The 12307-nt window shown below is 60.3% G+C and overlaps 1 protein-coding gene across 1 annotated transcript; it reads right to left on the reverse strand.

The window, feature by feature from the left end:
• Nucleotides 1-4263: 4263 nt before the first annotated feature.
• LOC110481339 (carbonic anhydrase 15) lies at nt 4264-11202 on the reverse strand. Its single transcript, XM_021549900.3, has 8 exons — nt 10905-11202; nt 9359-9394; nt 7211-7381; nt 6851-7011; nt 6089-6181; nt 5740-5806; nt 5364-5530; nt 4264-4723 (listed from the first exon to the last, which is right to left on the reverse strand). Exons 1-8 carry the CDS (start codon nt 10969-10971, stop codon nt 4505-4507), a joined length of 981 nt encoding a protein of 326 aa, XP_021405575.1. The 5' UTR covers nt 10972-11202; the 3' UTR covers nt 4264-4504.
• Nucleotides 11203-12307: the final 1105 nt, after the last annotated feature.

A 12307-nucleotide genomic window follows, 5' to 3' on the forward strand; every position in this document is an offset into this window, starting at 1 on the left:
GGTGGTGGTGGACAAATACCCACTGGGGGCTGGTGCTGGGGCTGTGCCGAGACTCCGTGCCATAGCAGGGTATGTGTCCCCAGGCCAGGGTCACCCCTCCAGTCCCTTGGAGGGTCCCTGACAGTGTGCCCAGTGGGGTCTTGCCTGACAGGGTGGTCCCTGCCCTGGTGTGGGATGTCCCAGCTGCTGTACACATGCACACACACGTGTGTGCACTCACATTGCACACGTATGTGCAGATATGTGCACACTCCACCCCCAGTGACCCCAGTGCATCCAGCCCTGGGCTGGGCACCACTGACCCCACACCCGTGGGCTTTGAGGCCGGGGGAGACCCTGACACTGCTCACATCGTGGCCTTGTCTCCCTGTGTCGCCACCACAGGGGGACCAGCCTGAACAGCTTCCTGCTGCTACCCTGTCTCAGGTCACCCTGAATCTACTCACTCATTTACTGAATTAAACTAATCAGTCCCTGCCTGCTGCCAAAGCAGCCCCTTCTCTGGGGTCATCCCTCAGTCTGACCTGTTGCAGGGTACAAGGGCAGCCTCCAGGTTCACAAAATACGGAGCAGGTTTACCTAAGTCTGGGAAATACATTTATAAATTAATAAAATACATGTTATAAATTAATAAAATACAAGATACAAATTATAAAATACAAGTCATGAATGACAAAATACTATCAGACATCCCTGGGCAGCCCTGGGTCAAAGCCCCAGCTGAAGACAGTCAGAGAGTGCAAGACCAGGGTTTATTGCGCTGCAACTGGAAAAGAATTAAATGAAATAAATATATGTTTCAGGCTTGTGTGGTTGAAAACACAACCTGACCATTCAAGCTCATTTGTGAAGATGAGAGCAATCATTTGCATAACTGTGTCAAAACAGCAACTGCCAGGGCACACAGCTGGCAGGAAGGTACCCCCTTGCTGGGGGTTATTTAGATGTGTATGAAACCACACCAGAGCCTGCAGGAGAGCCCAGTAAACAGCTCCAAAGATAGGTGCCCGGGCTTGTAAGCAGATTGTAAACAAGCTGAACCAACTCAAAAATAAACATCTTTCAGCTGCTTCAAAATATTTATTATTTCAATTTTATTGTAGTAGTAAAATGTAATTCCCAGGAGAGCCTCAGCCTGGTCTGGGGACGCAGCAAACCTTTGTTTTCTCTCATATTTGTGGTAAACATGTGCTCATCCCCACTCAGGTGTGCTGATGGAGGAAGATCTGATCACAGGGCTGGTGCTCTCTGTCTGGAGAAACATAGTAATTGAGCTGCAGACCTTGTTATGACTCCCTGGGTGAGACTTTCTAGCTTAATGTTAAGAAATTTCTAGGTGGGGAATGTTGGTGGCATGGTGACAACAAGGTTGTGGCAGTGGTGGCTGAGGGGTGTGATGGGGGCGGCTGCCAGGGTTCACACCAGGCCCTCAGGGTTAGGCTTACCCAGTTAGGGAAGACTTTTAGCCAAATTTCCGTTTTTCCTTCTCCACAGCCAGAGTGAGCAGAGCAGACAGCGTGATGGGGAGTGGCAGAGAGCATTGGGTGCACCCTGGGGCTGGACCCTGCATCCTGAAGATGTGGTGTTCAGGGACATGGCTGGAGCTGGCAGTGTCAGTATGATCTTGGACAGTTTTTCCATCTGTAAGGTTCTGGGTTCCTACCCCAGCCAGTGACACCCTCACCAGCAGCTCCCCACCCTGTGCACATGCTGCCGGCCCCATGCCAGAGCCACAGGCCTTTCCCCTTCCTCTGCAGCTACTGTGGGGAAAACCCACCAGCTTTAAACATTTCTGCCATGTTTTGGGCACTTTTGGCCAGACCCCCGGGCTGGCTGTGGGCAGGGGGTGCTGATGCACATCACAGCCCCCCAGCTGGGCCAGGCACACACACAGACAGCTGTTTTGACCGCAGCCCCGCAGCTTGAAACAGCCCTTGCTAAAATTACAGCCCGCCAAAACCAAGAGCCCGCCAAAACCAAGAGCCCGCTTCGGCCAAACATCAGCTGGCAGCCAGGAATAGCCCTGGCCTCGCCACGCTCCGCTGCCTTGGCACAAAGCTTCCCGCACGTGGCACCCAAGCACCGCTGCCCGGCCGCGCCGCGGGCAGGGCAAAAGCGGGAGAAGCCGGGGTTGGGCCCCAGTTCAGCAGCGGCTCATGGTGAGGGGACATTGTTCCTTCCCAGGCAGCCCGGCATTCCCAGCAGAGGCACAGATTTTGGGTGTGTGCTCAGCGTGTGCTGAGCCTTCGGGGTGGTTTTGGTATCCAGCTGGTGCCAGACCCTGCCTGGTCTGCTGCCCATTACTGTCCTCTGCTGGGGACACCACAGCCAGCCAGGACAGGTCCCACAGGTGATGGGGACCCTGTGGAGTGCCTGCTGCCAGAGCTACTGCCCAACACTCTGGTCTCCAATGTCTTTGGGGACCACAGCCTATGCCCTCCATGGTCCCCCCTGGGCAGGCACCTGGTCCCACTGCCTGGGTACCCCTCACACCCTGGCCTGGTACTGGAGTGGACTGGGGGCTGCAGCCACCTGGGGCTCACCATGGCCAACCGGATCCTCTGTTCTTGCCAGCTGGGCTGGGCCCACCCTGGGCTGGAGCTGGGCAGATCCATGGGGCAGCTGCCCTGTGGTCTTTGGGCACGAGGGCTGGAGCTGGGCAGTGCAGCTGGGAATGGTGGGACATGGCTGGACTTGAGAATGGAGGACATGGGAACACAGAAGGGCAGGGAACACACAGGGGACATGATGGGACATGGGAAGAAGAGAAGGCACAGCAGGGAGGGTAGTAGGGCAGAGGGAGCATAGGAACACTGAGGCTGGGGACATGAAGGCACAGGGTACAATGGCATCCAGACATGGGGGAGAGCGGCAAGAGGCCATGGGAGCCAGTGACACAGGGGACAAGAACATATGGAACAGGGGCAGAGGGGAAAATTGAATGAGGACACAAGGGGCTCAGGGGACAGCGGCCCAAGAACACAAAGGAAAGGGCTCCAAGGACATGGGGAACGGGGACAGAAGGACACAGGCAGTGATGGCAGGATGCAGGGACACAGGCACACGGACACATGACGCAGATGGCAGAGACGGGGACACAAGAACAAGGGAGCAAGGGACAAGAGGCACAGACACACGGGACAGAGGTGGCGGTGTCGGGGATGGGGACAGAAGCACACGGGGCAGAGGTGGTGGTGTCGGGGATGGGGACAGAAGCACAGGGACAGAGGTGGCAGTGTCGGGGATGGGGACAGAAGCACAGGGGCAGAGGTGGTGGTGTCGGGGATGGGGATAGAAGCACAGGGACAGAGGTGTCGGGGATGGGGACAGAAGCACGGGGACAGAGGTGGCGGTGTCGGGGATGGGGACAGAAGCACAGGGGACAGAGGTGGCGGTGTCGGGGATGGGGACAGAAGCACAGGGGACAGAGGTGGCGGTGTCGGGGCCGTGCGGAGGGCGCCCCCTGGCGGCCGCCAAGCCGCTGCGGGCGCCTCTCCGTGCGCGTGCCCGCGGCGCCCCCGCGTGTCCGGCGTGTCCCCGTGTCCCCGTGTCCCGCGGCTCCAGCCTTGAGCTCCAGGGGGATCACAGAGCCACATCCCCCCGGAGTGAGCATCGAGGATCTGCGACGGGGCCACTCCGCCCAGGAAGAGCCTGTTGCAGCGAGGGCCTCCCCCAGGAGCCTCCCCCTCCAGGGGATGCTCGGGACCCACGAGTGGTGCGGCCACTGGCAGTAGATCCCTCCAGAAATGACGAAAAACCTCAGCCTGCCTCCTGTTCTCCCAGATAACGGGCTGTGCTCTTCACCCATAATTCAGGAGAAGATGGGAACATGCCTGGAGCTCCAGCACATTAATTATGAACCACCCCACTCACACAGCGCTGCCCCGGCAGCGCCGGCAGCTGCAGTTATTCCTGCCAGCACAAAATGAGCTCCGTGGAAAGATCCCTGTGTCCTGCACAAGGGCACTGCAGGTGCCGTGTTCCAGGGACATCCCCATCCCTCCCACAGCCATCCCCAGCCTGGGGAGAGCGACAGGGCAGCGACAGGGCAGCGACAGGGCAGCGTCTGCAGCGCAGCGACTGTGGGTATCCCGAGCCACGACCGGGATTTGGCTCTTTCCTGCCTGCCTGCACCACCACGCAGAGGATATCCCTGTAATACCACCCAGACACCATCCCCAGCTCCCTCCCCACTGATCCCACAGTGCCATGCCAAGCACCTGCCCCAGATGGCAAAGGGACACAGAGCCAGCAAAAAAGAAGCAGTGATGATACCTTGGCTTTATTCCAGTCAATACAACATCCCCCTCCCAGCAGCTCCCACTGGCCATCTACAGGAGCATCATGGGGCAGCTCCAGGCTTGCAGAGATTCACCTCTGCAGGGATGCAGGTTCACAAAATCTTCACCCAGCCAAGGTTTCAAGGTGCTTTTTTTTCTCCTTGCTTCCCATTACCCATTAACAAGATGCATCACCTCCATCTCCACTGCAGCAGGGCCAGACCCTACGGGGCTGGTGAGAAGAGGCTGAGCAGGGCCAGGAGGAGCAGGGCTGAGAGGAGCTGGTGGTGGCCCCCGTGCAGGGACCCGCCACTGGCTGTGGCCCCACGGGAGGCAAAGATCTTGCGGCTGCGGAGGGGCTGCGGCGGGCGGAAGTTGTTGATCATTTTTAGGAGCATGGATCCCTCGAGTGGGAAGTGGAGGGTGCTGACGAATGCCTTCAGCTGTGCAGGGAGAGAGGGAGGGTGGGCAGCTGCTTTGCCAGGCACCCCAGGCCCCTGCCCGCTGCCAGCCCACCTCATACTGCCCCACTGCTGATGGCACAGGACCCATGGCATGGCCCCACAGCAGTGGGTGTCCTCCCACCACCCCTCACTGCTCTGCTGAAGCCAGACCCATACGTAAGCACAGAGACAGGCCCTTACAAGGATCAGGTCTTGAGTTTTAAAGGAGCTAATTGTGTTTTGGTGCCAATAGTAAGCACTTAGAGAGTGGCTGGCCCATAACTCCCTCAAGAAAATAGATATACTAAGATGCTTGAGCAACAGAGAACAACTCCTTCCTTCCTTCCTTCCATGCATCCACGCATCCATCCATCTCCTTGGAGTCTCTACTGAGCTTCAATGGATTCACTCCCATTTCTCTTTCTGAATGCCAGAGCTGGGCAGGAATGCAGTATGGATGGGATTTCTCTCCACTGGCAGGTGGCCACATCTCCGTTACTTAACCTTCATAAAATTAATTAATTGCCAAGTTGCCAGGAGCATTATTATAGAGATGACTTTCCCTGTGCTCTTGCTCAAGGGTCAGGAAGGGGTCACCCTGGGGATCCAGCCTTTCGGGTGCTGGCACGTGGGGCTGTACCTGCTCCCGGCCAATCTCCACTGGCTCCTCAAAAACAGTCCAGACGACGGCCTCGCTGCAGTCGGGGGTGGTCAGGGAGCCCTGGTAGCGGAAGTAGCCGGAGAGGCGGGCGGCACGCGGCAGCAGCGTGCTCAGGCGGAACGTGGAGGCCAAATCCACAGAGTCCCCTGTGGGGCAAGACAGGGGCACTCAGCCTGTCCCCTGCCAGGGATGTGGTGGGGACAGCAGGGCCACCCCCACCAGTTTCCCCTCAGCAGATGAACCCAGATGAAGCCAGAGACTGGCAAGTCCCCCATCCAACCCACTGGGGTGCATCCCTGCCCTCCTATAGCAGGGTCCCAATTTCCTACCCTGCCCTGACGAGGAGGTGACTCACCAGCATGGGAGACATTCCTCAGCCCTGCCACGATGGTGTTGTAGTTGGTGTTACTGGTTTCAGAGACCTGTGTATGGGGAGAATAAGGGGTTGGAGTCAGGCAGAGCCTGAGCAGGACAGAGCTGGGTCATCCTGTCCTGCCAAGCAAGCGCAGGCAGAACCAGCCTCCCCTGTTGCAGAGCAGTGGGGAAGGTTCCCAGCCAGCCCTCTCTTGTAGTCATTGGGTTCCCCAGCCTCTCCTGGCCTTGACCCAGCCCTCCTCCCCTTCCCACTCCTCCAGGACACCTGTGCAATGCTCGCCTGGCTGCACCACCAGCACCCAGTTTCCAGGGGACCCCTGCAGACCCACCTGGAAGAAGAAGCCGAGGACAGCCAGCCCATTGGGATGCCCCTTGGCCTCTGCCAGTGTCTGGTACTTGGCATTCATGTGGACAATGTGCATCTGAGGAAAGCACAGAGGAGTCAGGCATGCATAGCTGCCCCCAGCCAACACCCTGGCAGCAGGGCATTCTGCTATGGATCCTTCCAGCCAGCTTGGGGTGGCCAGACTGAGTCAACCTCTCCCAGTAAAGCCCTTCTGGTCCTATTGGCACTTCTGTGGGCTGGGTTCTTGGAGGATCAAAGCACCCCAGTGAAGCAAGCATCCTTTGAAGGGTGTGCAAAAGAGGGCCAGCAGTCCCGGCGTGCTCTCCAGACACAGAACATAAATTCTGCTTTCCTCTGGCAGATAATGAATATTTTAGAGGCGCAGAGTCTCTTTCATCCAGAAGGATCCCTATGTGCTTGGCACAGCACGCTCCTGCTTGCTCTCACTTGCATTCACTAGCTCAGTGTGTGGTCCCAACAGGGCACAGAGCCTCCCAAACCCCACTTAGTGCCTTGGACGAAGCAGCCTGGCCCACACATGATAAAGAAACACCTCAAGTCTCACATCAGCTGCTTTTTCAACAGCCGGGTGCCTGTGCAGGAGCACAGCTGAAGCCACCAGTGCAGAGTTGCAGAGCCCAGTCACCAGCTGCACGACAGCCTTGGGGTGCCCCAGCATCACCTCTTCCCACCACAGCAAGGGCTTGGGCAACCCAGAACGTGATGGGGACCTTTTCTCACATACCTCCATGGGGAGCTGGCGCCCATCGAGGGTGTGCTCGGAGCCATTCCCAGCCGGGCTGCCCCAGTGGAAGTGCAGCTGGACCGCGCGGTACCGGCCGGGGAGGCCCCCGCCGCTGATGGTGATGTGCTCAGAGGCCGACTCACTCGCCAGGTTCAGCATCACTGCAAGGGCAGCAGGACAGGGTGAGGGGAGGCTTAGGGTGGGGAACAGCCCTGGCACAGCTCCTTCTTCCCCAGCTTCATCCCAGCACCAACATTCATCTGCATGGGATCCCGCAGCAGCCAGGAGGGGCACCAGAGCCAAGCCCCAGTCAGGATGGTGACTGGGGCACTGGAGCAGGAGAAGGTGCCCAGCACGCACCTGTGTGCCCGTTGTTTGTCAGCCTCCACTTGCCAGGGGGAGCCTGGTCGTAACCCTCGAAGAGGATGTCCCCGAGGCCACCATCCCGCTGCAGCCGGTGCCTGTCGATGTTCACAGGGGACTGCTTGTCACCACCACATGTGGCTTTCAGCTCCTTCCAGTGGCTGGGCCCTGCAGAGGAGGAGCAGGGGCACCACGGGCAGCCACCAAACCACCCAAAGGGGCACACAAGGCCACGGGTGGCTGTGTCCCCAACCAGCCCTGCTGTCCCTGCCAGCCCAGCCCTGCTCTCTTGCATCCCATGGGAACTGCTCTCTTGCCTGGCTAAATTTCCTCCCTATTGATGATCAGGGGTTTATTGCAGCCTCATCCATAATTCAGCAGGATTTCCTCGAGGGGCCAGGGGCTATATTTAGCCTGGCAGCAGCGTCCACATTGGCTGGTGAAGGGCAGGCTTTTCTCCCTGCCCCTTCTGCCCATTGCAGGTTTTAGCATGTTCAGCCTACTCATTCTGGTTCTGTCCAGCTGTGACAGGACACAGTGCAACCTGGCCACACAACTCATCCTGGGACAAATCCTACACATGTTCCAGGGTAAGCACACAATGCCCATCAGCAGCTGCTGGGGTGGGGAGGTCACCATGGCAGGAGCTGGGTGAGGACACAGCAGTGCTGGCAGCCAACTGCACCCACTGCAAACCCACAATGCTGGGGGCTGTGAGCAGGGTCCCCATGGCTGCCACCATGGCCAGAACACACAAATAACCCATATATGTGGCTTGTCCCCATTGCCCCAACATCATATCTTCTTGCAAACCTTGTGGCAGTCTACAGCTGTAGGATATAGCCAGCCAGCCACCCTGCTGTTCACTGCTCCAGTGTGGCTGCCACGGCATCCCACTCCTCCTCCTGGTGCAGCCCAGGATAGAGGTATCAGCACTGGGCACCACCAGTGTCTGGTCTCAGTCCCAGCTGGGGAATAGGAGCTCCCCCAGTGTTTCCAGCCCTGTTCTCCCAGGGCATCTCCATCTCCAGGGGTGCTCAGCACATCCCAGCAGGAACTGTTGGCTCTTCTCACACACATCATGGCTGGGCCCCCTTTGCCTACAGCCAGGGTTTGGGGAACTGTTCCCCCAGCAGTGCCCCATGTTCAGCTCTGACGTTTACCTTCCTCTTGGGCAGACAAAACCACAGACACTTGTGGGCTGTATCCCACCTCCTGCCCCCTGGGCTCAGCCCTTACCCTTTATGTTCTCCTCTCATTACTTCAGGCAACTCTTTGCCTGGAAGCCCTGGGAGATGCAGCTTGGCCATGCCACCATCCCACCAGGCTCCTGGCACGGTGTAACTGGGTGGCCCCACAGATTACCAGGTGCCTTCAATAAGGGCAGGGACATTCCACATGGCTCTGCTGCGGGCACACAGCCAGCACACGCTGCTCCAGCCACTTCCCACCGGTCCCTGCCCTGCCAAAACCTGCCCTCGCTGCCAGCCCAGCAACGTTAAACCGGGTAAGACCGAGCCTCGCTCCGACAGGGATGAGCGGAGCCCAGCAATCCACGCTCACAAGCCACAGGGCATGCAAACCCAACAGCTATAAAACAGTTGGGCTGTAACAGCTGATTAAATGCTTGATGATCTTTAATTAACCTTTTACAAGCTATTTGTAATTTGTATTTGTGTGTTTTGAGACAAAGTGCCCCCAGCCATGCTTCCCTCCCAACCCAGGCAGGGCTGCTTCCTGCTCAAAGGGAGCTGTCCCTCCTCAGTCGGGCCCCTGGATCCCCAGGCCCCCTTGCTGCCTACACTGCACAGGGTTTCTAATAGAGTATTTTAAAACCTGGACTTAATTTGTTTCAGGTGGAAGGGGGAAAGCTGGTGCTGCCCCAGGAGCACGTGGACCTGGCTGAGGTGAGGGGTGGGGCTGAGTTGCTCTAAGGGGCTCAGGTGTTTGTCAAGTCACTACAGCACCACCCCCGAAAGCGAAGCTCCTCTAACCATTCCCATGAGGGGATTTACCCTTTTCCATGCCACACTCTCCACTGGACCTTGCTGATGCTGCCCAGGGTGCTCTCAGCTGGGCACTGTGGGGAGACACGAGGCTCTGAGCCCTGCACAGCCCAGCACACCCACACTTGGCACCACTCACCGCATCGGGGGTCCTGTGAGTCGTAACACCACTGCCCTGCAGGAGAAAGGAGAGCTCAGGGCAGGTGATGGAGACAGGCAGCCTTTCCCAAACCCACCTACAGCCGTGCCCAACCCCCTGACAATGAGGACATCCCCCAGTGCAGCCCGGGGTCCCACCAACACTTGTGTTCATCATGGTTATTTTTGGCCCTAGTGTTTTCACACCTTCCCTGCCTCCCCCACACGCTTCACAGGGAAACCTCCCTCAGTATCACTGCTCCAAGGCAGCCAAACCTCCCTGCTCACTGTGCTCCTTCCGCAGCTCTCATGGGGCCATCCCCCTTTTCCTGGGGAGCCAAGGCAGCCCCTGGCCCCACAGCAGCGGCCCCCGGCAGCCACGGCGAGCGGGAGCCGCGTGGAGCAGCCGCAGCCGTGCCCAGTGTCCCCGCGGGTGGGCTGCCAGCGGCTGCAGCAGCGGCGGTGGGCAGGCCCGGGCCCACGCTGTGGGGATGGTGGCCGGTCCCGTCACTCAGGGCCGCCTCAGCCAGAGCTGCCGAGCTCCCAGCAGCGCTCGGGTGGCTCTGGGTACCACAGGCTCGATGACAAGTGCTGGCGCAGCAGGTGCAGGGGCACCAAGGGGATGCCAACAAAGCTGGCACCCTGCTCCTGCTGGCTGCACATCCACTCATGGCCATCAGCTCTGCAGAGGGAGCTGGGCACTGCACCCCTTCCCTCCTCAGCTCCCCGTTCTGCTCCTGGCAGGAGGCACAGAGCAACCCGGTGCTGCCCGGCCCAGCCCACGTGAAGGGTTCCCGCTGGTGGCCGAGGGGCCATGCCAGCGGGCCGGCTGCAGGCGAGCCGAGCCGCGCTCTGTGCCAGCCACAGCCGCTCGGAGCAGCAGGACAAAAGCAGCCCTGCCGGCCTCCACCTGTGCTCAAGGCCCCAGCCTGCGGCACTGCATCCTCAGTCTCACTACAGTGGTACAGGAGACACCAGCCCCAGAGGAGAACTGGGAGTGGGACAGAGCAGGCAGGACTCCGACGGCCCCAAGATCCCTGCTCTGGGGCAAGCAGAACTCCTGGGAAATCCTCAGACCTGCACGCACCAGCCCTCGAGCATCCTCCGGCAGGAGCTAAGGTACCACTGGGCGCCCCCAGCCTGGCCCGGATGCAGGTGAGCACCCAGCGCCCCGGCCCGGGACGGCAGCGCCCATCCCCTCAGAGATTTCATCCTCACTGGTGTTTCCCGGTGGTGCAGGTCTGTGGGGCGCCTGGGCTGAAGCCCAAGACCCCACTGTCCCAAGGGGGCCCTGGCCCCACCACCTCAAGACCCCCGTGCCCGGCAGCACTCAGCCATCCAGCAGCGGGGAGGGGGAGGTGGGAGGGCAGGAGAGGGCTCCTGGACAGACCAGGTCCCCCAGTCCCGGTTCCCAACCCCTCAGCCCGCATCACTCTCCGACACGTGGGAAGGGAATGGAAAAAGAGGCGCCCCCCAAGCCCCCCAGCACCGCGCCCCCGTCCTCTCCACCCGCGGGACCCGGCCCCGCCGCCCCGGGCGCAGCTCACCTCCCGCGGCCGCTCGCACGACGAGGGGCAGTGTCAGGAAAGTTATGCCGAGCCCCGTGGGGCCCATGGCGGCGCGGGGCAGCGGGGGGACCCCCGCACCTCCCGGTCCCGTCCCGTCCCTCCGCAGTGCGCCCGGTGCTGGGCTGGAGCGGGCGGCAGCGCTGGCAGCGCCCGCAGCCCGGGAGATGCTCAGCTCCAGCCTGGGCTCTGCTCTTACATATTCATCACCCGGGCTGAGTTTTTAACTCCTCGGCTGCTAGGAGGGAGCGGGGAGAGCCCGGCCCCCGGCCAGCCCCTCGCGGCCGGCGGGTCCCTGCCCGCACAGGGACAGGCGGGGAGCGGGGGCTGGAGGAGCCCACGGGCGCTGCGCTCCCGCCCCGCTCCCCGCCCGGCCCCATCCCGCTCTCCATCCCCAAGCTGGAGGTCGGCAGCATCCCCGCTGTGCCCAGCCCGCCCCCACACGGTGTGTGGGACCACAGATGGACTTCAGGGGCCTGCCAGGAGGCAGAACGGGCTGGGGACAGCAGCTTTGGTCCATCTCGTCCCCATTCCTTGCAGACACAGGCTGTGGGACATACCCTCCCCCCAGCTTTGGGAATCCCCCAGCCAGCAGTGGGTCCTGCATTTCCCATGTCTGAGCGTGGTGGTTCCCACCTGATGAGGGGCAGGTGGTGCCATGGGGACCCACAGACCAAACCCAACTCATGCCTGCAAGCACAGGCCCCTCTCTGGACAAAGCCCAGAGAGCACCTCCTGGAAGCCCCATCCTCGGGGCCCAGGCTGCCTTGACAGCCACGTTATAGGTGACCCTAAGTCCCTGCAGTCACCAAAGAGCTGCACAGTACTGGGGCACGGTCCAGCCCTTGCCTCTCCAGAGGGCACAAGGCTGCAGTGGCTCACACTCTCACAGCCATGGGGCATTGGCTGGCCAGTGCTGGGGGCAGTGCTGGGGCACAAGCCTTGTGCGCCCATCTGAGCCGCACTGGATCACAGTGCAGCCATCCCGTGCTGGTGGAGGCAACCGTTCAGCTCCTCAGCACAGAGGGAGCATATGCCATCCCATTGCACCTGTCCAGGCAGGTCCCACAGGAGCCAGGATCTCAGCAAGTAGGTAGGTAGGTAGGAAGGGGTGAGAACACAGGAGCATGGTGTTATCACATTCTCCTTAAATATCTGTGCCATCCTCACGCAGCAGAGGAAAGGAGGCCAAGGGGCCCAGCCCGCAGCTCCCCTCACCCTGGCCGGGAGCATCAGCGAGTCACTGCCAGGATGAACAAAGCCAGCAGCAGTGCCCGGCCAGCGGGAAGCAGCCCCTGCTGCCGGCTTGGCCAGGGATGGGCTCTGGCTCAGCAGAGCTGCTTGGCTGCCAATGCTACAACGGGCTCAGCCTCAGCAGGGATTCT

Source organism: Lonchura striata, chromosome 15 (genome assembly GCF_050655825.1).
Source record: "Lonchura striata isolate lonStrDom1 chromosome 15, ASM5065582v1, whole genome shotgun sequence".
NCBI lineage: Eukaryota > Metazoa > Chordata > Aves > Passeriformes > Estrildidae > Lonchura > Lonchura striata.

Coding starts and splice junctions, on each gene's coding strand:
- LOC110481339 (XM_021549900.3), bottom strand. CDS start 10,971: ATGGGCCCCACGGGGCTCGGCATAACTTTCCTGACACTGCCCCTCGTC. Junction 9,395..10,904: donor CGTGCGAGCGGCCGCGGGAG/GTGAGCTGCGCC, acceptor TTTCTCCTGCAG/GGCAGTGGTGTTACGACTCA. Junction 7,012..7,210: donor GACAAACAACGGGCACACAG/GTGCGTGCTGGG, acceptor CTGCCCTTGCAG/TGATGCTGAACCTGGCGAGT.